Genomic DNA, 27,571 nt, shown 5'->3' with positions numbered 1-27,571 from the left:
AAATTAAATTCATGCAAATAAATAAATGAAAATGAAAAGAATATTGCAATTGCGAATCCACTTTCATTGCATTCTATTATACAAAATTAAAAGGCTCGTGCCGAGCGCAATCACACTCTCGGTAACGAACGCACAGGGCAAAAATATAATGAAAAGAGTACTTACATTTTTCAATTACACACTTTCGCCCAAAATACATGACTCGGCGCGAGCGCGCCCGCCCTCGGCACCGAGACATAATTCAAGGGTTCAATTCATGAAAAGAGAGGAAATCGCCGCATCTACGGCGATAACTCCATGTTGGTTCATAATTAAGTAATGAAAATGAAAACAGTGTACTTACAGTTTCATTTTCAAGTCAAACAAACCATTAGTAGAAAACACAATATAAACAAAGCATACGACGATGAAGCGGGCAGAGAGCGATGACGAACACGTCCTTCACACCCGCGGCCGAAAGCAAAAGTGATTTGTTTACCTCCCAGTCGCGCGGCGCGCGACTGTCGGACAAGCAGTTAACTACCGTTCTCCCCTTGTTCGAAGCTTACGACCGTTCCAGCTGCCGCTAGCTACTTCCTATTGTTAAAGGACCGATGGTTTGTATTACGTATCGGAACAACTATCTTTCCAATGGTATTTAATAATGTACACTTTGCATAATTAGTATAGCAACTAGGAGTAGACAAATGTTCAACTAAGAACCTGGAAAATGCATTTTTCCAGCTTTCATCCTGTCTCTATAAATATGCATGTAATTGGTACAGAGCTTGCAATATAATTTAAAGTAATATAAATTACCATTATATAGGTGTATTAAAAATTATATTTGATGCAATTTATATAGCTGGCACGGTTCAGTGTATCGAATTGAATCCTGGAAAGGCTTTATTTTCTATCTTGATGAAACTTACTGCTCTAATTGATTATTTGTGTTACATATACTTATACTTAAAGTACCCTATATTTACACCCAATAATAATAATATTAATAGGGAAAAACTCTCTATCACGAGAGTATATATAATGTTCTAAAGGGTCCACAATAATACAAAGTGTAAAAGGTCCGTGATTTTGGACTGAAGATAAACCCAGGGAAGGGTTCGAAAGCTATCTGTAAAGTCTTCAAATTTATACACGGACTTTTTACACTTTGTATTATTGTGGACCCTTTAGAACAAAATAATAATAATAATAATAATAATATGATAATAATAATAATAATTGAGGTATTCCAATAATTGCTAATACCTAAAAAATACTTTTATTGTGTCCATTTATCACACAAAATATTAAAGCTTTACATAAGTTTGAGAACTGCATAAAATTATGGATATTTTAAAAAATACAGTGCTACCTCGTTTGTCGAATGTTTCACATGTTGAATACATATTATGTTTTTTGAACGAAATATCTGAGAAAATGTTGTATTGTTTGTCAAACAAATGCTTGTACTTCGAACTGACCGATTAACTTGTTTATACATAGTACTTGTATTTGACGGCCTACTGCATCCTACAAGAAAAACTGTTTGTTCCTACACGATATACAAACCCTCGGTCCTTTACATAAGGAATTAATTTTTTATGTAAAGGACCTCAGGTTTGTATGGTTAGGAAAAATACAATTTACTTTCAAAAATTGTGATTTGTTCCTACAAGATATACAAACCCTTGGTGCTTTACAAAAGAAAGTAAGGCAGTCCCCGGCTTACGACGATCCAAGGTTACGATGCTTTTCAATTATATTCATCAGAAATTATTTCCAGGTTTATGACGCATGTTCCAAGGTTACATCGCTTACGAAACTGATCTGACGGAAGAATATGACTCCAAAAATGTGTTTTTTATGAAAAATGCAATAAAAATGCAGTTTACATAGTTTTCAATACACCCAAAGTATTAAAAGTAAGGTTTTCTTAAAATTGTTGACGATTTTCTGGCTTACAACGATTTTTGGCTATTGACGCATCTCGAGAACGAAACCCCCATCGTAAACCGGGGACTGCCTGTAATTCCCTACGTAAAAGGCCCTCAGGTTTGTATAGTTAGGAAAATTACAATTTACTTGTAAAAATTGTGATATTAACAAGTTTTTCATTTACAATATTATTTAGTTTAATGAAAACCATATTCGAAAAAATAAATATAGGAATAAAGCATTTAAAATTTTGCATAAAATATGTAAAAAATCATACGTCACCAATGTCACGCACAACTGAGTTAAGACTGAATGACGAGGGAGCGTTGATATGTTGAGGAAAGGAGAAGAGAGCTAAAATATAACTGTATTTAAGTAAAAGCAATAACAATTAACATAAAAAAGGGAATTTCACAATAAATTTAACATAAAGATAAAAAATGAAAACACTCAAATGATACAGAAACAATAAAAAATTCTTAATTGAGCCAGTGTTCGGTGTGCCGAGTGAGACTGTATAGTTTAACCATATTCAACAAAATAGTAAATGAAAGAATAAAGCTTTTAACAATAAAATTTAGCATAGTGTTTTGAGGAATAATGAATGAATGATTTTAAGTTCTCATGTGTCGTGATATTATTGAGGAGAGAAGAAGAGACATTTAAATCTTTACAATAATATAAATGTAAAAGCAGTACCAATTCACATAAAGAAATAAAATGATATTGTTAAACTACAATAAAGTTTTGTACATACTTACCTGGCAGATATATACTTAGCTATAGTCTCCGACGTTCCGACAGAATTTCAAACTCTCGCGGTACACGCGACAGGTAGGTCAGGTGGTCTACCTTACCCGCCGCTGGGTGGCGGGCGTATGAACCAATCTATCTCTCCAGCCAGATTTTTTCTCTTTCACCTGTCTCCTGAGGGGAGGCTGGGTGGGCCATTAGACATATATATCTGCCAGGTAAGTATGTACAAAACTTTATTGTAGTTTAACAATATCATTTTGTACATGAACTTCCCTGCCAGATATATACTTAGCTGATTGGCACCCTTGGTGGAGGGTAAGAGACAGCTAAAGTAATAAGGAGAGATAAGAAACAACTGATGTTGTAGGATATAAATAACCTTGGTTCTTACCTGTTCAGGCAGAAGACTTCATTGATATTATCTCTGAGTCTGCGTTGCCTGGAGAGCTACAGCTAGGACGTGACCTGATGCTGAAAGACTCTCGGATCTATCCACTGGGATATGTGATCCCTTTGTGTGGTAGAATCCAAGTCGGATCCTGTTAAAGGGAGTTCGTCCCTATCTTAACAGGTCCTAACCACTACTACTGCAAGGAGCCACACTCATCAGACCACCTAACCAAACTACTAAAGATTAGTATTACGACCTAAAGAGATGCCTTCATGCATCCTCTTTGAGGCAACCAACAACAACAAATACAAGGGGGAAAAATTTATACTACTAAACAGGATGAGTTCCAGCTCCTGCCCCAGCACTGAATCCGCAGATACGTACGGGCCCAAGGCGAAGCATTTTTCGTAAGTGATTCTCACATCACGTAAGTAGTGGTTCGCGAACACTGACTGACATCTCCAGAATGTTGTCTCCATCAGATTTCGCACGGACATATTCTTGTTGAAAGCAAGAGAAGTTGCTATGGCTCTTACTTCGTGTGCTTTCACTTTAAGAAGCCTAAGATGTTCTTCTCTGCAGGATCCGTGTGCTTCTTTGATGAGGCTTCTCAAGAAGAAGGACAATGCGTTCTTCGACAATGGACGAGTAGGCTCTTTTACTGAACACCACAGGACCTCTCGGTTGGCTTTCAGTTGCTCTTTTCTTCTAAGGTAGTATTTCACCATTCTCACTGGGCAAAGAGTTCTCTCGGGTTCTTCTCCTACCAAAGAAGATAACCCACGAATTTCGAAGTTGTCTTGGGCCATGGACTTGATGGGGTTCTCATTCTTTGCAAGAAAACCAGGAAGGAAAGAGCAAATGAGAGAGTCCTCCTTAAAACCCACATTACCATCAATCGCCTGAAGTCACTCACTCTCTGGCGGAAGCTAGATCCATAAAAAAACAGAGTCTTCCTGGTAAGGTCTCTGAATGAGGCTGAATTAGGGGTTCAAACCTAGAGGACCCAAGGAATTGAAGGACTACATCCAAATTCCAGCTAGGTGTCTTAGGATACTGCATTTTCGTTGTATTAAACGACCTAATAAGGTCCTGTAGGTCCTTATCTTCCGATAAGTTGAGGCCCCTGTGCCTGAAGACATTCGCCAACATTACTACGATAGCCTTTAATCGTCGAAACGACTAACGCCACATTCTTGTCTTAAGAATAAAAAGAAGTCTGCAATTTGATTCACAGAGGTACTGGAAGAGGAAACGTTATTCCTCTTGCACCATCTTCTGAAGACATCTTCGATTGGTACACTCGTAATGTGGAAGACCTCCTCGCTCTAGCGATTGCCTTAGCAGCTGCTGACGAAAAGCCTTTCGCTCTGACCAGTTTCTGGACAGTCTGAAGCCAGTCAGACTGAGAGCGGGGAGGTTTTTTGTGGTACCTGTCGAAGTGGGGCTGTCTGAGTAGATCGCTCCTTAGAGGAAGCGATCTTGGAAAATCCACTAGCCATTCCAGCACCTCTGTGAACCAATCTTGTGCTGGCCAAAAGGGAGCTATCAAAGTCATCCTCGCGGAATCTGACTCTGCGAACTTTTTTAAAGTCAACCCCAGAATCTTGAAGGGGGGAAACGCGTATACATCGAGTCCTTTCCAATCGAGTAGGAGAGCGTCTATCCCTATTGCTCCTGGATCCGAGATGGGAGAGCAACTACAGATCCAGTCTTTTGTTCTTTGAAGTTGCAAACAGGTCTAAGAGAGGCCTGCCCCACAACTTCCAAAGGCTCTGGCAAACATCTTGGTGCAGAGTCCACTCTGTGGGAAGGACCTGATCTTTCCTGCTGAGGAGATCTGCCCTTACATTCCTTTCTCCCTGTACGAATCTGGTGAGAAGTTTTATCCCCCTTTCTTCTGTCCACAGAAGAAGATCTCTTGCTGTTTCGTACAGAGAGAAGGAATGCGTCCCCCCCTGTTTCCTGATGTATGCCAGAGCCGTGGTGTTGTCCGAGTTTATTTGCACAACTGCTCCTGTCACATCTGACTCGAACTCCTTCAGAGCAAGCCACACGGCTATTAGTTCTTTCCTGTTGATGTGCCAGGAAGACTGGTCCCCCATCCAGGTTCCTGACACCTCCTTGGTTCCCAGAGTCGCCCCCAACCTGTTTCCGACGCATTGGAGAACAACACCAGGCTGGGTTTCTGGGATTGAAGAGGCAGTCCCTGCGAGAACTTGTCGGGATCGCCCACCATGCTAACTCCTTCTTGATTTGAAGAGTAATTGACAGGGAGAACTTCAAATCCTGAGAAGGACGACTCCAATTCCGATGAGAAAGAATTGGAGCGGTCTCAGGTGCAACCTTCCTAGGGAAACAAATTGCTCCAGTGAGGAGAGCGTCCCCAGCAGACTCATCCACTCCCTCACTGTGCATACTTCTTTCCCTAAGAAGGTTGTTACTTTTTCGAGTCCCCGGAAAAGCCCGAAAACTCAGAGAGTTCATCTGGATCCCCAGATAAACGCACTCTTGAGCGGGAATCAGACTTGACTTCTGCAGATTGACCAGAAGTCCTAAGGAATAAGTCAAATCCAGGGTTTTCTTCAAGTCCTTCAGACAACGATCTCTGAATTGGCCCTTATAAGCCAATCGTCGAGATAGAGCGAAATCCTCACCCCTTCCAGGTGAAGCCATTGTGCCACATTCCTCATGATGGCCGTAAAGACTTGGGGGGCCGTGGAGAGGCCAAAACACAGGGCCCTGAATTGGAAGATTCTTCCCCCAATCATGAATCTTAGAAACTTCCTCGAGGAAGGATGGATTGGTATGTGGAAGTAAGCGTCCTGTAAGTCCAAGGACACCATCCAGTCCCCTGGACGGAGTGCTGCTAACACCGAGGCAGTGGTCTCCATCGTGAACTTCTTCTTTTCGACGAAGAAGTTCAGGGCGCTTACATCCGAACACCGGTCTCCATCCCCCTGAGGATTTCGGAACTAGGAACAGGCGGTTGTAAAAGCCTGCCGAAAGATGATCTGCCACTAGTTCGATCGCCTCCTTTTCCAGCATCTGATCTACCGCTAGTCGGAGGGCTTGATTCATGATGGGGTCCCTGTATCTGGCCGTCAACTCCCTCGGGGTATTCGTCAAGGGAGGCCTCGAAGAGAACGGGATTAGATAGCCCTTCCTCAAAATTGACAGGGTCCAGGCATCTGCGTCTTTCTGGGCCCAGACTTCTGCAAACTGTAAAAGCCTGGCGCCTACAGTTGTCTGAAGGACTTGAGTCTTACTTGGGAGGTTTGATTGACTTCGTAAAAGTCCTCCCTCTTCTGTTTGGTTTCCGACCTCTGAACGAAGAGGATCTAGAGGTAGATGCCCCTCGAAAGGGTTCCTGAGAGGTCGGCTTAGCTTTCTTTGTCTTAGTCTGGAAGGTAGGGCGCGGCTTCCTTGCAGACTGTGCTAGAAGGTCCTGCGTAGCTTTGGCAGAGAGAGCCTTCGAAATGTCTTGAACCAGGTGTTTAGGAAACAGCTGTGTAGAGAGAGGGGCAAAAAGCAAGACGATCTCTGAGCATGTGAGACCGACTTTGTTAAAAATGAGCAAAATACTGATCTTTTCTCAAGACCCCTGCTCCAAACAGTGAAGCTATTTCGCTGGCCCCATCTCTCACCGATTTATCCATACAGGATAAGACACAATTCAAATCCTCCGGAGAAAACGTGTCCGGTCCTTGAGTTTTCTTGGCTAGGACTCCGAGGGACCAATCGAGAAAGTTGAAAACTTCCAAGACTCTAAAAATGCCTTTAGAATGTGATCCATTTCATTCCTTGCACGTAGTTCTGGCCGAATTCAAAGCTGATCTTCTAGTGGCGTCTACTAGTGCCGAAAAATCTGCGTCAGCTGAAGACGGAAGGCCCAGTCCCAAGGGTTCTCCTGTCTATACCAAAATCCTGTCCGTCCTGAAAGCTTCGACGGAGGGAAGGCAAACATTGTTTTCCCCGCTTCCTCTTTAGTACGCATCCATGAACCGAAACTCTTGAGCGCTTTCTTCATAGAAAGAGTCGGCTTCATTCTCACACACGAAGATCCTTTCGTTGCTTTCGCTGTGGAGAACAAAGAGTGTGGTGGAAGGAAGGAGGCAGCAGTAGGGCTCAAAGACTCTCCGAAACTCCTGAAGGAGAAGTTCTGTGAGCTTCTTGTACGAAGAAACTGTTGCCGATGTATTAGTTTCTTCCTCAGAGGCTTCCTGGTCTTCTTGAGGAGGAGAACGGGGATGAGGATCCTTATGAGAATCCTTAGATGATTTCCTAGCTGGGGTACAGTGCGATGAAGGAGACAAAAGTCTCTTGAATGAGGAGAAGATTCCAAAGTAGAAAGGCGTACAGGAGAACGACGAGTTGTAAAAGAAGGACGCTTATCCGAAAATTCTTGTCTAAAACTCGCATTCTCTAGAAAGACCACGTCTATCCCTAGGGAAACTACGAGAGGGAGAGCGCCTGCTAAGATCCTGTCGCCGATCGTGAGGAAGAGCGGCTACTAGGCGCCGAGCGCCTATCTGTCACAGGGCGCTTAGTGGAATCCTGGCGCCTACCAAGCGGCGAAACGTTGCTAAAAATAGGGCGCCTTTCAGGAGCAGGGCGCTTTAGAGGCTCTTGATGCCTACGAAGCGGAGAGCGGCTGCTCACTCTCCGAGCGCTTTAAATTAAAAGAAAACAGGGCGTTCTGCGAGATCTTGGTCCTTACCAAGGGGAGAACGTCTGTAAGGCTCCGAGCGCCTAACAGAATCAGGGCGCTTGAGGCGTTCTTGACTTCTAGCAAGAGGAGACCGATCAGGAGTAGGGAGTCTCGAGAACGAAGAGCGCCTACTAGAGAACGAAGCAAACGAGGATCAAGGTGTCTTTCTCCAGGAGAACAGCTACTAAACGAATGACGCTTACCAGGAGCAGGGCTCCTACTAGACTCTTGATGTCTTACAGGGGAGGAGCGAACTCCGTGCGATGAGCGCCTACCAGTCACGTTATCCGACGCCCGACTACAGTAGTCGGAAGGAGAAGTGCGCCTACTTTCAGAAGGGCATTTCCTAGGTTCTCTGAGAAGACGAGGAGAAGAAAGAAGAGACGGAGACGACGAACCAAGTCTTCTATGACCTGAGCGACTCTCTCTTCTTGCACGAACTCTAGAAGAAGGAGAAACAGAAGGGGCTGAGCGTCTACCCGAGGCAGGAATCCGATTTGAGGAAATATCTTCATAGTCCAAGGAGCGCCTATCCGTCGAATGGCGTCTCGACACCTCCGAGCGTGAGTGGTGTTCCTCTCGTGAAATGTTACGATGAGTAGAAGAATCCTCAAAAGAAGGAGAACGCCGATTACAAGGAGAGCGCTCTTCGACGAAACGCGCCTCGATCTCTTGATCGGGAGAGACAAATCCTCCTTCTACGCGATCTCGATGCCAAGGAGTCCGCCAAGGCTGTGATCTGAGCTTGTAGGCCCGCTAGTACTCGAGAAGGAGAGTCCCCAGGATCTTCTTCCGAAGCAAGCTCAGCGCGAGGCGCGGGAGAAGGAGGGCGATCACCGGATCTCATAGGCTTCTTTGCTTGCAAGGAAGCACACAGAAAAGTCTTCTGGGCTGGACGCTAACGTACTGAAGGGAGCCTCCGCAGCCCTCTTCAACGGGGCGTGATGCCTCCTTAGAGCTCCACCCACGCTTCGGCGAAGGAGAAGAGGATGACGAAAAAACACTGGCGAAGAATATTCTTCTTCTTACGATCCAAGGCAGCCTGGGAGCGAACTTCAGGATCTGCCGAGGGGACGCTGCACTTATCATCACTGACACTCTTACCTTGCATCAGTACGAAGATTCTTGTCTTCCTTAGAACACAAGGAAGCTTTTGAGGCCGCCGCCTCCGAAGACGAATCTACGGCTTCGGTGCGGGGAGCAGAAGCTGAGACCTGGGAGGAAGGTTCTAAAACTACATTAATGTTAGTTTCATTCTCACTCATTCTCGACCTGCTCGAGCTCCTTGAAGAAGCTTTACGTACCCTATCCCTTTCAAGTTTCCTAATATAAGAAGAAAGAGCCTTATATTCATCTTCGTTCAAAACCTCACACTCTTGACACGGGTTACTAAACGAACATTCATTCCCCCTACATTTAACACAGAAAGTGTGAGGGTCCACCGCAGCTTTCGGTAACCTCACCTTACATCCATCGGTCACACATACTCTAAACAAAACCGGAGTTTTGGAAACAGAATCAAAATCAGACATTCTACAGGAAAATCCAGCGCAAAGTCAATAACGGTCCACAATCAGCGTATGCCAAGCCAACATAGAGCGAATACGTCACCAAAATGTTCAAATCAATCTCCAGGCAAGCGAGAAATGAAGAATATATCGGAAGAAACGACAACAGTTGTTATCGCTTCAGCGACAGAAAAAAATCTGGCTGGAGAGATAGATTGGTTCATACGCCCGCCACCAGCGGCGGGTAAGGTAGACCACCTGACCTACCTGTCGCGTGTGCCGCGAGATTTGAAATTCTGTCGGAACGTCGGAGACTATAGCTAAGTATATCTGGCAGGGAAGTTCATGTACAAAAATGTAATTTCACAATAAATTTATCATAATGATAAAACATGAAAACAATCAAATGAAATACAGTAAAAAAAATCTTACTTGACCCAGTGTTCGGTGCGCCGAGTGAGATGATAGAGAGAGGAGAAGAGAGGTCAGACGGGGATCTGTTTCCTACTGACTTACCGGCTGGGCTGGGATGATTATTCGCCTGTTTCTTTCACTTAAACTTGATTTGCCCAAATCACTTCTTTTTGAGGCAAAATACCTGTCTAGTGACAATTGCTTTTTATGATTTTTTACCACTGTAAAAGTAACTAAGCTCCATAATAAACACACTGGTGCCACATTCATCCTCTGTGTGCCTTTGATTGTTTGTTTAAATGACTTTCTTGTGAAAAGTTATTTAATTTCTCTTTCTGTTTCTTGCATTCTTTACTTATTACTTATTTGTTTGCAAAATCCTCATGTTTATTCTAAATTTTGCTATTTGCCAACAGTAAGTTGATGTATTGTGGCATAATTAATCTGGCAAAATTAATCTCTCTCTCTCTCTCTATCAATTCCTTTGATTATCCTTGTAAAATGTGAATAAAATTTATTTTGTTATCAACCTTTCCCTACTGCAAACATTTTGGTTTCCTCAAAGGATTCCTGTCTCTCCTCCCTCCATCCCCCAGCCATCCGTGAGGCATTTTCACCAAACAGTTCGTAAATCGTACACGGAACAAAATTTTTCAAAAATTTTACTCCATGAAACGTACCGTTTTATTCCTTTACATCTTAGTTTAACTTTTGATCCCATTAATAATAGAAAAAAATGTGAAAAGGGAGACTTTTTGGGTTGCTGAAATGAATTATCCTGATTCCCTTTACTTCTTATGGGGATACGTATTTGTTTCATATTTCGAACAAACCGTATTTTGAACAGCCTTCTGGGACGGATTAAGTTCAAAGTCTGAGGTACTACTGTTAATTGTAAATATATCCATATTGCATTGTAAGTATATAACTTCTCCAGTAACCAACTGGATGCAATGGCAAGAAATTAACTAGTATATAGTTTTCAAGTAGGTTAGCAATATAGTACAGTAAGACAAAATATATTAAAAATATAAAATCTTACCTTTGAGTTTCCCAGTATTCCTTCATAATGATATATATTATTTGCTATGTTTAACACAACTATTTGGTCATTTAACTTTGTTTGTATGTGAAACAATTCCAGTAGAGTATAGTACTCATACTTATTATCAGTTACCTTTAGTATATATTAGAACTACGTATTAGGTTTGACAAGGATTTCATTTAAAGAGCAAAGCTTAGGCCTTGTCTTCCTTTCCTGTGGCCGCTTGAGTTTTCCTTTGGGTGCTGTCATAGAACATTTCCTACAGATAGAATGATGCAGCTATTGCCCACATCTTACTTAAATGAAGTATTAGAGCCTTAGCTAGATACTCCTAAAATGCTATTCATCAATATTTTTTTCCGACATCATTAATCTGGGCGACAACATTAACTTCTAACCTTTCTGTTTGTTATATCTCAGAAGGATTACAATGTGTACAGACATTCTTTCTATGAGCTTATCATGAAAGTACTTAAGTGAAAAACAAATTTTTTTTACTCTCTAATTAATGAGCCTCAGTCTTTCATTTACAAAGAATGTTTCTTACAGCAAACCTTTTGGAATTACAGTCCTGGTATCTGAAGTCATTAAAATTACTCATTATGAAACAAACATCAAAGAAAAGCATGTATCTTCTACAGAGAAAGTAATTTCAAATACTATATACGTATTCATAAGCTCAAGGCTAAGCTTCTGGAAAGTAATAATGGTCTTACGTAAAAATAAAATTACTTCCTATCTGCTAAGAATAACCTTCCCACTTGCAGTGGACGTTGCTTACATAATAAATGTTTGTTTCCTCTGAGGCACTGATGTCAGCTTAAACAATTAAGGAACCGTTTTAAACTCTTTAGTTGGTGTTCTTTATATTTATTTATTTATTTATTTACTTGTTTATTTAATTTAATTTCTTTATTTAAGTGATGACCGAGAATCTCAGCCATTACCTTATTTGTCCTGTGTACGAAGACCATGTAAAGGAGATATATTCTCTTTTATTAGATGAATGGAAATGTCATCTGCCATTGTGCCACAGCAATGGATAAGCATCCAGACTTTTGCAAATTAATTCTGATGCTGTCTTGATTCAGCATCTGGGGGCTGTGTGTTATATCTCTTCACAATTTTTAAAGTGAACTGCATTTTAGAGAACTCTAAACTGTCATGGTGTGCCACAGGTGACTTCTGGATTTTGTTGTTTTTAAAATTTACTTATTTACTTAATTAAAGGCCAGGGAAAGAAAACTGTAGAGTAAGAAAGAGTAAGAAAGAAGAATAACTCACTTCTAATAACAAGGGGAGATAATTTGTCACGAAGTAAATTATATATAGTTGGTAATAATCTCAATAACACTTGCTGTCAGGATTTTCAAAGCTACAATAGATTGTGGTAGACACTGGACATATCCTGGGTATGTTGACCACTTATTATACAGATAAGTTATGACCAGACCTAACAGATTGCTTACGTAAACTAATGGCCTCTTGCATCTTCTGATACCCGACAAAATTATTCATTCTCATCAGACCACTTCCTTACATTCTCACATTGAGGGAAAAAAATCACACTCATTACCCCCATGTGACCATTATGTCCAACCAGATACATTCAGCTTACGCAAAACTCATTTGTGCAGAACCTAATACTTCCATCTCTGTTTGCTGTACATGACAAAATGCAAAGCAAAACAAGCCCAATACCATACAGGAGAAAACAGCCAGAAATAGTACAAATTATTATAACTGCTTCACAGTGTATGCACAAGGACACGGCATGAAGAATTCTGACAAGATCATAAACATTTCAACACCACCTGTTGGGAAACAGGGACTACAGACAGTCCATCTGGATCAGTCAAGCATTATTCTTTGTATATTTTGAATGCTGACTGCTTCTAATGGTACGAAGATATAAGCTAACTTTAACAGAAGGTAAGATTTATCCCAAAAATACTAAATGGCATGGTAGATTCATATGTAGTGTAAGACTAGCCTCTCAAATGCCTTGGTTTAATTTAGAGCTTAACCTTGAAAAACAATTAACTAACTGTAACAGGAATTGCTTCATCTCAAAACTGCGATTTTATTTCTTAGTAAAATAAAAAGGGACATGCATGAAGAGAATCTACATTCACAATGCTTAAGGTTAATTTAAATTTTGAGTTTTAAATGAAAGGAATCCTGCTTCTTGCCCTATTCTCAATAACTTCTCCACTAAAAAGAATAACAATGTTTGACCTTCGGTAACATGCAGTTTAATCAAATAAATATACGTATCTCAACTTACAGAATCTGTTTAGTAGAGAAACCTTCTTGCAACAGCATGTCTATCATTTTCTTCAGTTTTGGAACATTCATTCTTCTTAAGGTATGGTCAAATTCCCCTTGTTCCCTGAGATCTTCTAAACTACATCCTAACCGCATTATCAAATACTCCTCAAGAGATCTGCATTCACCAAGAACATCCTTCTGAGACTGATATCTATTGAGAGTCCTGTAAGATAAAAAATTATTTTCATAAACTTTCAATGTTCCATGTATAAAAAACAATTACTTTAATTATGCTTTACTGGTGACCCAGTAAAGCAGAACAACAAACTTTTATTTTCTTTTAATACCAAAGTGGTGAATCTAAACTCTACCTTTAAGCATATTTCTCAGGGCTAGTGGTGCTGTACCTTCTTTATAAACCATTCAAAGTCAGCATGTTTCATAAAGCTTATTTTTATGTATTCAATTCACCCCCTATGTATTCTAATCACTAATTCTTGAAGCTCTCAAAATTAAGCCTAATGCAGTATACGTATCTTCACACACAGTAGCATGAAAAATAGTGTCAGCATCTGGGAGAGTGCTTTCCTATATATATACTGACTTCAAATCCTAAAGTGTTTTCTTGCAAGAAACATTAATGTTGATTCCCTGTTGTTCTGGAGTGTAAATTTTAGCAATTGGTACAATTATTGCATCAGTTGCCCTAATGTTTCAGACAATAGGCAGATTGAAGTATTCAGCAAGCAGTATCTGGCAACTATTTGCCTGACTGCACAGGCGCATGATGTGCTATGTGTGGTGACAGACTAAGTTTCTCTTTCTTGATAGTATAGTCGCTGTCTCCTCCTAAATGAGTTTTACAAAGAAATTGACAAATGACAAAAAACTCTTGCATTTTAATCCTGACAACAAAAAACCATTTTTAGTCCAGGGTCAAGCCACTAGTTTCAAAGTCCCATTCTTTATTCCAAATGCCGTTAGGTTTGGTAGCAAAGAACAAGAAACTAAGTGCGAACTCACGTTTTTTAGGGTGAAGTTCTGTGGTGACTTACATGCTGGGTATGGTTGCAGTATTGTCAAACTTTCCCAAGCAATATGTAGTTAGCATACCCACCTGTTAGGAAGACCCATGGTTTGCCGCTGTAGCTGTAGGAAAAAACGGACCTTTTGGGATGTCTGCCATGACCTCTAGGTAAAACCTTAAGTCCTTGAACAGGGCATAATGTTTTGTCTGCTAATTCTAGTTTACTTAGAATAGGAGATTTCCTTCTTAAAAGAATCCCATTCTTGGCCAGGAATGACAGGCCAGAGGACAATAATAATTAACTGATCGTCAGCCACTTGCGTGATGTATTGTCCTTGTTTACGAGGGCCCAGTTTGCTAACAAGCGCACCTGATGCTAATGCAATCAAGGAGAATACATACTGTAGCTTGCGAGTTGTGGTTTCGGGTCCACTGAATTGAGGGGCTGATCAAAGTCTAAGCAGTTTGTTCAGGGACCAAGTGATTGGAACACTTCTCGAGCGGATCTTTGTAGTGCAAAGGACCGCAGAATGGAAGTAAAAACTTATATACTGGGGTCAAATCATGAAATCATAAAACAATGGTTACATTAAGGGGGCCAGCCAGAACCCTTATATATGGGGGTATAGGGCAAAAAATGCAGTCATGAAAAAATTCATGGAGCTTCATATGGCAATTGAGAATACGTATACGAAATATTTCGTCAAAATTCCTCTTACTTTCGTAGTTACAGGGTAATTAGTTAACGTAACTCAATAAGCCTAAAACATTGATCCGTACAAGAAAATGCAATATTTCTTCTATTATCATAAATTTTGATAATTATTGTCAAAGAAATTGGGAGAAATGGCATCTGTTGACATTCCCCAAGTCGAGAAGGGAGACTTCAGTTCAGTCAGCTACCAAGTCCAAGTTCAGTGTGAGCACAAACGTCAAGTAGTCTACACGTTCGAGTTTTACCTCTGACATTTGCTTGCTTTTACGTATGTTTATGTATGTTTTGGCAAGAATTTCATCATGCCAATGAGGAAAAGACAAGGAAAACATCTCGCTAACATACAGACGAAGAAAAATCGTTCAAGTATTATTACAGAATATCATAATATACGCGTAGTTAGTGAAGAGAGAGGGGAGGGTTGCATAGTAACGCCCCCGTCTTACCTGACAGCACACGTCACACTGTGCCCAAGGCTACGATCTTTGAGCAAAGAGATCTTCATTTATGATAACTAACATAGTTTTGGTTTTTTAATACTCAAAATGGAAAAATTCGTAATAATCATGATTTATTAAATTGTCTTTGTAAAAAGAGAGTACACCTTCCAGTTTCACCTCTGACATTCTCTTGCATTTATGTTTGTTTATCTTTGTTTCGGCAAGAATTCATCATGCCAAAGAGGAAAATACAAGGAAAACATAGCTAACATACAGAAGAAGAAAATTCACTGTAATAAGCTGAGTTAGTGAAGGGGAGAGAGAGAGTTGCGTAGGAGGAAGTGCCCCATCTTGCCTCAAGCAGTGCCCCAGGCTACGATATATGAGCAAAGGGATCATCATTTATGATTAAATTAAGATAAATAAAATAGTTTTGGTTTATTAATACACAAAAAAGAAATATATTCATAATAATCATTATTTATTAGCACTCTTTATAGAAATACGAAGGAAAACTTTGAACGCCCATATCTCAAAACTATACTTATTGACCTTCAAAATCTATCTTCTCACTTAGTTTAAAGCTATAACATTGGAATTTTGGTATATAAACTCAGAAAGACATTATAGAACAATCAAATGGAGCCCTTTTTTCCAATTTTTGTTTCGTCTTTTTTTTATAAATTTTTTTTTCCTGATTTATAGGGTTTATTTTTTACCATATTGAAAAATTCATATCTAGCAAAAAAAAGGTTGATTTTGACGTAAGGAAAAATCTATTTCTGGGCGATTGGCTCGTGTCGCCAGCGAAATATCCTTTAATCTATTATTTCTAGGTAAATGTACTAACACATACCAGAGAATAAATAAAATAAAGAAAAAGGTCAGTATGACTGACTCGCTCCACCCTCCTAGGAGGGTGTACGGTATGAACCCTACTAGCTAGTTGAGACCACTACCACTAGCCAAATGCCAATAGAAATCTCCCACTACAAAACCCTCCAAGAGGGGATCCGTCCCACAGAGGGAGCAGCTCGTACTACTACTACACCATCCCACGCTTGCGACTGCTGCGCCTCTAGTGGCCATCCTGAGTTAGCAGACAATCTTGAGCGAAGGGATGGGTAGGGGGGGTATTTCGCTGGGCGACACGAGCCCAATCGCCCAGAAATAGATTTTTCCTTACGTCAAAATCCTTTTTCTGGGCTCAGCTCGTGTCGCTTGCGCGAAATCGTACCAGAGAAACAGCACAAGATTGTAAACAAAGTAAAAATAAAATATAATAAAACAAAATAGGTCTCAAATGAAAGATACAAAATAAAAGAATGAATATAATTGCTAAAAGATACAAGTACACAGGTAAAGCAAAATCAGATTATGCTTAAATTACCCTTAAATCTAATTATGTTAATAATATAAGGTAATTTACATATATACAAATAGGTACAATGACTACCTATCACAATAAATCGGTGTAACAATGTATCAAAATAGAAATAGCAATTAGTATAAATTTACATAAATATTTGATCAATGATAAAATAAAAATATCTTAGGAATGTATATGACTTAATATACAAACCCGTAACCATTGCATTATGATGTATCCCCTAGCATAAAAATAATGGGGATAACATCTATGAGATCAGTATGGTAATCAGATGTGAGTGTCCCTAACCAGACAAAAGGGGCACTTATACAATCATAAAGCAGCTAAGACACAAGGTAAATGTTAATGAACAAGGCAGGATAGACGAACTGTTGGGTGAGGCAGTAGGAAGGAGGACTGAATCTTCTACTATAATCTAGCTAGAGTCAGGGGTGGGAAACTATGTTACCCGCTGCTACTGCTGGGAATTTCAGAGCTTCCAAGGACTTAAGGTAGTGACGTTTTGAACACTGTCGGCGATTTCCATCCGGTATACTACTTTAAATCAGCAAAAATTCATATGTTGGAAGTAAGTAATTAATTGAGGTGGCTACTCGCCCTGACATCATGTGCTTTTGGAAAGGAGTCCGGATTGGCTTGTTTGATAAAGTACAGGATTTGTTGCCTGATGCCTTTAGTGGATAAAGTACCACCTTTTTCCCTCCTAAAGAGGGGCCCCGATGAGGAAGAGGAGGTCCTGGATAGAAAGGCTCGTAAGGTTGAAACCGGACAAAGGGAAACATCTTGTGGAAGGGGTAGTACCTTCAAGGTTCCCACCTCATCAAAGGATCTTCATTCTTTGCTAAAAAGCTACGTTCCGGAGAAAGTAGCACTTCCCCCGTGGGAAGGAATTGAATATGATCCGGATCTCTGGATAAAGCCGACAGTCTGAAATTCTTGCTCCTGAAGCTAGGCTAATAAAAACAGAGTTTTTCTTAGGAGCATCATAAACGAGCATGTGTCATTATCGGTTTCGGAAGCCAGTTTTTAGAACATCGTTTAAGAACCATGAAACTGACATAGGCTGACAGAGGGCCTAAGTCTAGCACATGCTTTAGGAATAGACGAGAAATAGGTATCTGTCAAGTCTATGTAAATCCAAATTGAAATATCTTTTTCAATGCTGACTTGTTTGTCGTAATCGTGCTGCTGCTAAACCCTTTTCAAATAAAGATCTGAAAAAGGATATAGCAGAATTAACTGTCATGATTCTGATATCAGACTCTCTCAGGAAGATTGCTAACTTTTTGACGGCAGCATCATACTGCCTCAAAGTTGAATCCCTTTTTATCGGATTCCAGGAAAAGAATATTCTGAGGGTCAATATTCGCCTCTCTTTTTGCCGCAAACTTCATGAAATCCATAAAGTTAGGGTTTTGAGCATCCCTGAGGAAGCGAACACAGTCTTCGTTTGTACTGACTGGGAGAGCTTGGGACTGGGGATCCGAAGGGGACGAAGACCCAGTTCCAGGATCAGGGGGTACCAATTGCTCTTCGGCCAGTCTGGGGCTACTAGAGCCACTTGACCCCTGAATGTCCTGAGTTTGTCTAAGACCTTCATAAGGAGATTCACTGGAGGGAAGACGTAAATCTTCTCCCAGTTGTTCCAGTCCAGAGCCAGGGCGTCCGTGGCGTAAGCCAGAGGGTCCAGGTTGGGGGTCTACATAACACGGTAGTTTGTGGTTCGCTTGTGATGCGAAGAGATCCAACCTGTAGCCCTGGGACTCTTTGAAGGATCCATTGGAACGAACTCTCGTCTAGAGACCATTCCGACTCTAGGGGTACTGATCGGGATAGGGCGTCTGCTATGACGTTTCTTACTCCAGCTATGTGGGTGGAGGAAAGATGCCAACTGAATTTGTCTGCCAGGGAGAAGATGGCTATCATGACGTGATTTAGATGACGTGACTTGGAGCCTCCTCTGTTTTATGCAATGTACTACCCACTGCGCTGTCCAAGACTAGCTTTATGTGGGAGTACCTTGGTGGGGCGTAATCTTTTCAGAGTCAAGAAGACTGCCATTGCCTCCAGTACGTTTATATGGAACTGACGGAACTGGGGTGACCAAATTCCTTGCACCCTTTTTGACCTGGGAGTACCCTCCCCAGCCGCTTAAGGACGCGTCTGTGTGGATGGTAATCCCTGGTGGAGGGAACTGAAGAGGGACTGACAACTGACAGATTCTTGACTTTTGCCCACGGCCGAAGCCGGTTCTTTAGAATCAGAGGAACTGAGATAACGCTTGTCCCATGGACTGACATTTGCTCGAGAGCGCCAGATCCTGGTTAGATCTTTCAGTTTGGCTTTCATTAAGATGTTCGTTACTGAAGCAAACTGGAGAGAGCCGAGGATTCTTTCCTGAGCTCTCCTCGATGCTAGTTTGTGACTTAGAAATTGCTTGACTGAGCTTCGCTCTTTCTTTTACCTTTTGGTGGATGGAATCGCGAGTGTGTGAGGATAGATTCCATTGAATGCCTAGCCACTGAAAGTTTGACTCTGGGGTGAGTCTGACTTGGATCTGTTTATCTTGAATCCTAGATATTCTAGGAATTGGATCACTTTCAGTGTGGCCTTGTTGCATTCCTCGACTGATGGGGCCCAGATCAACCAATCGTCGAGATACGCTACTACCATAATCCCTTGAGCCCTGAGCTGTTGCACTACTCACTTCCGCTAGCTTCGTGAACACCCTGGGTGCCACGTTGAGCCCGAACGGGACTACCTTGAAGGAGAACGTCTGGTCTCCTATCTTTGAAACCCAGATACGGACGGAAGTGTCTTGCAATAGGGATATGATAGTAGGCGTCTGTAAGATCGATAGATGTGGTGACGGCCCCACGGGGAAGTAAGGTCCGCACCTGTGAGATCGTGAGCATCGTTGAACTTGTCGCAGCGGATGGCTAAGTTTAAGCGGGACAAGTCTAAGATTACCCTTCTTTTGTTTGAGCCTTTCTTTGGAACGCTGAACAAGCGATCTTGAAATTTTAATCTCTTGACTTTGACTATAGCTCCTTTCTGAAGGAGGTCCTCTGCGTACTCTGTCAATTCCTTGGAAGGAAGTTGACGGAAAGGTCTGGCTGGAGGTGGGTTCGTCAACCAGCTCCAACCCAGCCCTTTTGACACTATGCTCTGAGCCCACTGGCTGAAGTTCCACCGGTGGCGAAAGTGAAACAGCCTCCCTCCTACCTGAAGTTCCTCATTGGTTCTGGTAACCCCCTCGACCTCCTCTGAAGTGCTTTCCCCTATTGAAGGGACCTACCCGATCCTCTCCCACGAAAGGACCGCTTTACCTCTGCCTCCCTTGTTCGAGCGGTCATACTTCTGAGAAGCTTGACTCTCGACGGCTGGATTGTAAAGCTGGAGAGATGGCGTATGAGGTGGAGGGTTGAGGCTGAGGGGATATCACATAAATAGCTGTGATTGGCCTTTAGACGTGGAGGGCTGAGCTGTCTGCACTAACGGCACTGTAGGAACTTGTTGAGGGAAGCGCGGCTGCTTCTTTTGGTAAGGTTGGAAACGTCTAGGCTTCCTTTGTCCCTTACCTTTTGGTGTCAAGTCTTGCCTTCTCCTAGCCATAAGACCCCAACGGTCCTTAAGGCTTTGGTTCAACCTCGTAGCCTCTGCTTGTACTTCCTTTACCATAGCTCTGGGAAGAGATCTGCGCCCCAGATGTTAGAAGAAAGTAACCTATTCGGTTCATGCCGAATGGTTGCCTCAAGCAATACATGCTTCCTGCAATTTGTTTCTAGCAGTGGCAAACTCGAACATGTCTGACTGCACCGTTTGAGTCAGGGCTTTGGTCATAAGCTTAAATTGTTGGTTCTGAACCATAAGCCATGGTTGCTACCTCGGACATAGCCATCAGGTTGATTGACCTGGCTAGTCTTGTTTTCGAGTCAAACTCCGCTTGAATAAGACTATCCGGGAGCCTGGGCAGCTTTTCACACAAATGCTCCATAGCACAGTCAGGTTTGAGTTTGCCAACTGTGAAAGTGTTAGGCAAGTCCTCCCATAATTCTCCAATTGCACGGGAGCAACGGAGAAGTGGGGTCTGCTTCTTTCAGCTGAGGCATGGTTTCCCCTTTCTGAGCTGCTGAGATGGTCGACCTCGCTATCTTGGTAAGGAAGGGAGCGGGGTACCTTCATCCATCGTGAAAATGGTAAAGGGACTTTTGAATGGTTGGATCTTGGTATTTGAACAGTCCATGTCATCTAGACATCTAAGCCATTCACGTTGGGCCTGTCCCGAGAATAGAGGACTGTCTCCTTTGGTACCCTGTCATCTCTAACCATAGCCGAAGGCGTGAGCCTAGCGTAGCCTATGAAGGGAGGCTGTAGGCCTTCCGGGTAGAACTCGAAGTCCTCTATTCTTCGAGTTCCAAACTCCGGTATGGAGATGAGACCATCTTGGAAGGAGCGATATGACGCTACCCTCCAAGGATTGTTCATGGAGAAAGCGGGCAGCGAGTCATACGGGGGAAGCTGAGATCCACTAGTGTTAGAGGTTGAGGGAGAGGCAAGGGGGGCTTCTCTTAGGCCGGCTATAATGGTATCCTGAGAAGTTATCCTATCCGACAGGCGAGATATCATATGTTCCATACTCGTCTTAAGGGAGCCTACCAAGTCGGCCCACCTGTTGCAACAGGCCAGCATTGGTGTCAGAGCCGGAGCTGCTGAGGAGGTGGAGGGGAGACTCTGAATAGGCACCAAAGGTAGTGGAACTGGTGATACTGCCGGGGTACGGGATTTCTCCTTAGGCTTACTCTTTGAGGACTTGGAGCCGGAGCTAGACCCTTTAGACCTGTCTGAGCCGGGATTACGAGCCGGAGACTTACGCGAAGAAGAAGACGAGGACGTCTTCTTCGAGGACGATGACGTGTCTTAGTCAAGGTCATATGTTTAGACTTGATCTTAGGCCTAACCGAAGCCTCTGGAGGAGTATATAACTCATCACCGGTAAAGCCTGGGAAGGATGGTGAAGTTGCAGGGGTAGAAGAAACAGTCATTCCCAAGGGGGACCCTTGGGTACCTGCATTACTTACCTCGACCAACAGGTCGTCTATACCTACCATAGGTTCAACATTTATATCCAGGGTTGCGACATCCGTGAGATATCCTGGTCTTGTTCAGTCAAGGAGGCCGCCAGCTGTTGTTGGATAAAGGCAATAGAGGGGTCCGCCTCTACCGGATCGACGTATCCAGTCGCCTTGCCTCCGGGGAAGATTAACAAAGCTAAACGCTTCTCCAGAATGTAGGGCTGACCCTTGGCGGCGTTCTTGCCAAAACCTCCGACCCAGGCCCGCAGGGTAGCCAATGCCGTATCTCTTACTGCCGGAGCCTGTAAGAGAGGATATATTTTAGATTTAAGAAATACTTAAAACTAAAACTTAGGATATAACTTAAACTAGATGCCTTAAGTTAAAGTAATGATGAAAACTTAAGAAGTAAAAGAGGCGGAGCGGCATGCGGAGATGGAATACTTACGCCTTCCAAAAGCTGGCTCACCAGATCGTACATATGGTACACGTCTCATGGTACCAGACCTGGATGTCCCCGTGCGGAGTCGCGCATGGAGCATGGGACCGGCAAACTTCGTGTCCACAGGGGTCCTGAAGTGTAGCGGAACATCCCGGATGCTCACAGTTGGTGGCCTGTAAGTGGGAAGACACATGAGTATCTTAAAGGGGGAACACTTACAGACTAAGGACAAAAGAACTCCGTTACGTGCGGAGCTCGGAAAAAATTTGGGCATAACCCCTCCCTGCATGGCCTGAATAGGCTATAATCCCTCCGGAGAGATCCGGTAAATACTAAGGAGGGGTGGGGATGGTTTAAGAAACTTAAGATAAACTTAAAGATAACTTAAACCTACATGCAAGTAACCGGACTAGGTCCAGTGAAGCGGAGTGTAGTAACTCAGCAATACGGTACGGTTAGTAAAGACTATTGTATGCTCCGGTCCAACTATGGTGGACTATACCCTTCCGCTGGATACCAGGACTCCGGTAGGGAGGAGCTCTAGTAAGGAGGGAAGGGCGAGATGACATACAGACTCGCGCTAACCCGGAGCGACAAGGAAGTAACGGAGGGGGGGAAGGCCAGAGCCCCCCACAACGTACCACCCGGCCGAGCCGAGAAGCGGAGAGGTCGGAACCGAAATCAGGACTGTCGGACTCCCAGGCCCCTCCGGTGGAGGGGAAGGGGGAGGCAGGCTCGGGCATGCTGGGCGAGGCAAGGACAGACCGACCCACCCCCGCCCGACTCCTATGGGAGAGCGGGAGAGGGGAAGGGGACTTGCATGGCGCCTGGCTGACCCGTGATCACGTTAGTGACCACGAGGCGGAAACTAAGATACGGAACCAAGCCTAGGCCAACCAACTGATCAGAGAGAAGCTATCGGGAAGCAACCAGAACTGAAAAGCGGTAGCATATAGGCCAATAGGGCGAAAACCAACTGATCAGAGAGAAGCTATGAGGAAGCGACCGAACTGATCAACGGTAGACAAGGCTCTATGAGCCAGGACCTAGGCTAAGCCAGACGCCAACTAACCTAACAATAACAAAACATAAAAATATAATATATAATGAAAATGAAAGAAAGAAGGTACAAAAAGCAGGAGAAAAAATCCAGGAGTGTGCGACTAGCCCGAAGGCAAGTCTACCACTCAAAGCTAGTCAGGGGCCGATACAAGGAACCTGAACTAGGGTCTGGATAGAAAAGCCTACATAAGGTGAAATACATACACGTATAACACTTGAGTAGACGTAAAAGGCGGATAATCAAAATAGAGCGTAAAATAATAAGGGATGTTCTAGGTATGGGAGACCAAGAACGAACCCAACATGCGGCAGGACCATGCTGCCATGCTTCCAGCCCCCGAGAACGTATCTATACCTAAAAAACGGCAAATACCGTCTCGGGGACGGAAAAGACTCGCTAACCGTAAATACTGAGTACTTAACTTAGCTGCTGCAATAGCTGCACGCTCCATTATCGAAAAATCCGAAGAAATGGCACAAAATACACAGAGAGAAAAATAGCACATGTGCTCGTGAGTGCTAACTGAAAAGGATGGCCACTAGAGGCGCAGCAGTCGCAAGCGTGGGATGTGTAGTAGTAGTACGAGCTGCTCCCTCTGTGGGGACGGCTCCCCTCTTGGAGGGTTTTGTAGTGGGAGATTTCTATTGGCATTTGGCTCGTGGTAGTGGTCTCACTCGCCTAGTGTTCATACCGACACCCTCCTAGAGGGTGAGCGAGTCAGTCATACTGACCTTTTTCTTTATTTTATTTTATTCTCTGGTATGTGTTAGTACATTTACCTAGAAATAATAGATTAAAGGATATTTCGCGCAAGCGACACGAGCTGAGCCCAGAAATATGACTTTTAGAAAAAAAACTCTTCATTCGATTGGAGGTCTACATCAGGTCTATATATGGTAGTAATCCTAGGTCTTAATATTAAATATCAAGGGAGGAGATAGAATTTGAAAAATGGTTATTTTCGGAATAAATCGCCCTGGCGTCACAAAACCGAAGGTCAGAGGCGAAAATCATATGTGGTTTGGAGATATCCCAAAGTCAACTTATTAAGTGGTATGAATTATCAAAGTCCTGTCCTTAAAAAATGGCATTAGCCGGCCGGCCCCCTTAATGCTGCCGTATTCCATGATGTTGTAACTGGAAGGCATTTCTTTAAAAAGGGATAAGAAATTTTTAAATTGTTTCCCTAGAATTTTTGACAGGGCTCTAAGTACAGATACAGGGGGTCCTCGAGTTACGACGTTGATCCGTTCTTAAGATGCGTCGTAACATGATTTTCAGCGTAAGTCGGAACATTGAAAAATACCACATGATTTAATGTAAATACCTATCAATAACACGAGAGAAACAATTCCTTACCTTTATTAATTTGATTGGCTTGCACACTGGAGAGGAAGCTGCTTGGTGCTGGAGAGACTGGGGGAGGTAGTGAAGAGAAAAAGAACCTCCAGAAGTTGCTGGAGATGCTGAGGCAGGTGATTCTTGAGGTGAGGCAGAACATACAATCTTTTCGCCTTCTCCTGAATCACCATAAGGCTGACTGGGATACGCCGTTGATTTTGGTCTTCCAACCAAAGCACCAATAACCTTTCCATTTCAATTATTAGACCACTACGCTGCTTAGTTATCACTGTCGCTTTCATAGGAGCAGATCCTTTCACATATTCAACGATGCGCTCTTTATCTTTGATAATGGTAGCAACGGTCGAACGGCTAAGGCCAAGCGAGCGGCCAATGTTTTGTTGGCGTTTCTCCCTTCTCAAGATTGCTTTATAATGTCCACTTTAATTTCCATGGTGATGGCCTTTCTTTTCTTCGATGCACTACCATCAGAAGAGTCCGCCTTGCGCTTGGGAGCCATAACAAAGAGCAAAAGTTACAAAAACGATACAACACGAGAGAGAGAGAGGCAGTGTAAACAACCAAAATGGCGTATGGGCGAGGAATGAGCGTAGCAAAGCGATGCCGTCCTCTCCCCCACAAAGCGTATTCTTCCGCCGTGCGCCCGGAAACTAGTTCGCGTTTGTTTACGTTGCTTACGACGCTAAACCGCGTAAGACGGAACGACGCAAAATATTATTTTTTATATTTTTATGGGGGCGCGTTCGTAACCACGAAACATCGTAAGTCGAGACCAGCGTAACCCGAGGACTTACTGTACTGGTACTGGCATATATGAAATCTATAATTTTTTTGCATTAGGTACCCTAGCAACTGTTGGGTCAAGTAACTTTCAGGTTACAGATATTTCAGAAAATCCACCCGTGAAGGTCTTGGCTTAAAGGAGGATCCCCTAAACAAATTTCCATCCTACTGACTGGGATAAAACTGCGGACAGTTTTGGAATTTATCTCTTCACCTGTTATTAAAGTACGTAATAGGAACCAATGCCTGTTTGGCCAATTTGGGGCGATGTATTAAGTAAGCAGTTCCTTGGTAGATTAGGAGTTTGCTCCACACCTAGAATTCTGGATTAATGGAGGAATAGGGTATAGCGTCCTCCATTTATTTGGCAAGTAGGTCAACTTCCATTTGTGGAAGCATATTGGCTATTTTCTGAACGAGTGGTTGTCTAACTCCACTCTGTTGAGGCTGTCAATTTCCTTGATAGGGAGTCTTACTATTACACTGAGAGATGCCGTAAGGTGAACTGCAGACAAGTACCACTTCCTTTCTTGCCCCATCGAATGATGGCTAGTATTACCACATTGAGAAGAGGCGAGTATCATTCTGACCTCTTCATGTAGGACACTGCAGTCATGTTGTCTAGAACCAACCAAATGTCTCTCTTCTGGAGGTTTGAGTTTTTTGAGAGAAAAAGGCAGCCATCAGCTCCAGAAAAATTGATACAACAATCCCTCAGAGTAGCTAAACATCTCCCTGCCACCTGAACGATCTTTCCCTAACCTGTCAACAAGGCATTTATACGTATTGTCATTCATACAGACTGAGAAGTCAGGGGTGACCTGTAACCACCAGAGATTCCTTCCGGGATCAAAGCCAAAGTATCTCCCCACCTTTTTTAATCTTTTGATGAGGTTCATCTCGCATCTTGTTTGTTGCACGCAATAGCAAGAATTTGTTCAAATTCATTTGTTGTAATCCCACGGACAGGAGGGTTGCAACACGCCCGCAATTCGATGCAGAGGACGAAGCAGCCGCTGCAGATTACACAAGGGAAGATACACTAACTCTCCAAGACACCAACACTCGAGAACACGTCCGTGTATTTCCTCCCTCGTAGGCGAAGAAAAAAGCAAAGTCCTTAGCCTTTCAATGCAAGCTGATACGTCGACATGGCGTAGAGGGGGAAGAGAAGAGGAAGACAGTACTGGTTCCTTATGCGATCTTTTCACAGGAGGTGGGGACGAAGCAACGCGTTTCCTTTAAATCCTCCCAACCAACAAGGCAGCCAAGTAACATCAAAAACAGAGTCCAACCTCTAAAGCACTGCCTGGCATATAACCTCAGACTGATCTTCAAGAGAAGGCTCTGATGGGACATGGAAGGGAGATGTAGCGAACTGGGCAGTGTTCGGATGATGACTGGAGTGGGAATCATCGATGGAGTGACGTCACAAGAAGTGATGGCGTCACGGCTTCCCCTCGGTAAAAGGGAATCAGACGCCACTGGCAGAGGAATACAACAAACGGATCCCGTGACGTCATCAACGGGGCTGATACCACAGCTTCCCTCCGACTTGAAGAAGCGGCAACATTCACAGTGAAGCAATAAAAGATGGCTGATCCAGCTACCCACAAAGACGAGCCGGGAGGAGGGGGGATGGCCTGGCCAGCCTGAGGACGGGGAGGGGGGTAGCGAGCCTCCAAAAAATGCGCAAGCAACCCCTCCAAGGACGGGGTACCCCCTAGCCCAAGCGTCTTCCAATTGCCGCCATCTTGGACGCCACCAACTCTGGAAGAAATGAGAGATGAAAAAGCCTCCCCCTTTCCCAGGAATCAAATTAATTCCCGAAGAAGAAGGGGCGACATTACAAACATCAGTCTGGTGGCCTCCTGATACTTCCAGGGACGAATTAATGGAAGAAAAGGAAGGAGACACAGGAACTATGCTACTATGGGGGTTGAACTGCAGGAGATGAAGCATCGGGAAGAGGCGGAAAACCTTCCCATGAAGGAAGAGTTGAAATCCTCCGATGTTCTCTCTTGCTAAAAAACAACTTCTACTGCTCTTTAGGCCATGCCCGGCATTCTGTGCAAGGATTCGTTATAAGTACAAAAATTAGATCGGCATCTACTGCACTTGATGTGGCAGTCAGTCACTAGCCAAAGCCAAAAACACGAGACACAGAAACCTTGAGTTTCTGGGGGCACACATGTTTGACGAGGCCGAGAAGGAGCAGAAGAACCCATAATATCAGCCAAACACACACACACTAAACACAA

General features: G+C 43.1%; 1 protein-coding gene across 1 annotated transcript in view; it reads right to left on the bottom strand.

Annotated features, from left to right (window-relative positions):
• Nucleotides 1–27,571, bottom strand: part of LOC135211497 (transcription termination factor, mitochondrial-like) — a 98,005-nt gene that overhangs the window by 11,217 nt on the left and 59,217 nt on the right. Inside the window, exon 8 of the mRNA XM_064244804.1 lies at nt 13,030–13,236. Within this exon, the coding sequence (XP_064100874.1) occupies nt 13,030–13,236 (207 nt within the window). The remainder of the gene's footprint in view (nt 1–13,029; nt 13,237–27,571) is intronic.

The sequence above is a fragment of the Macrobrachium nipponense genome, chromosome 4 (assembly GCF_015104395.2).
Source record: "Macrobrachium nipponense isolate FS-2020 chromosome 4, ASM1510439v2, whole genome shotgun sequence".
NCBI classification, from domain to species: Eukaryota; Metazoa; Arthropoda; class Malacostraca; order Decapoda; family Palaemonidae; genus Macrobrachium; species Macrobrachium nipponense.
This window is presented reverse-complemented; position numbering and strand designations above follow the sequence as displayed.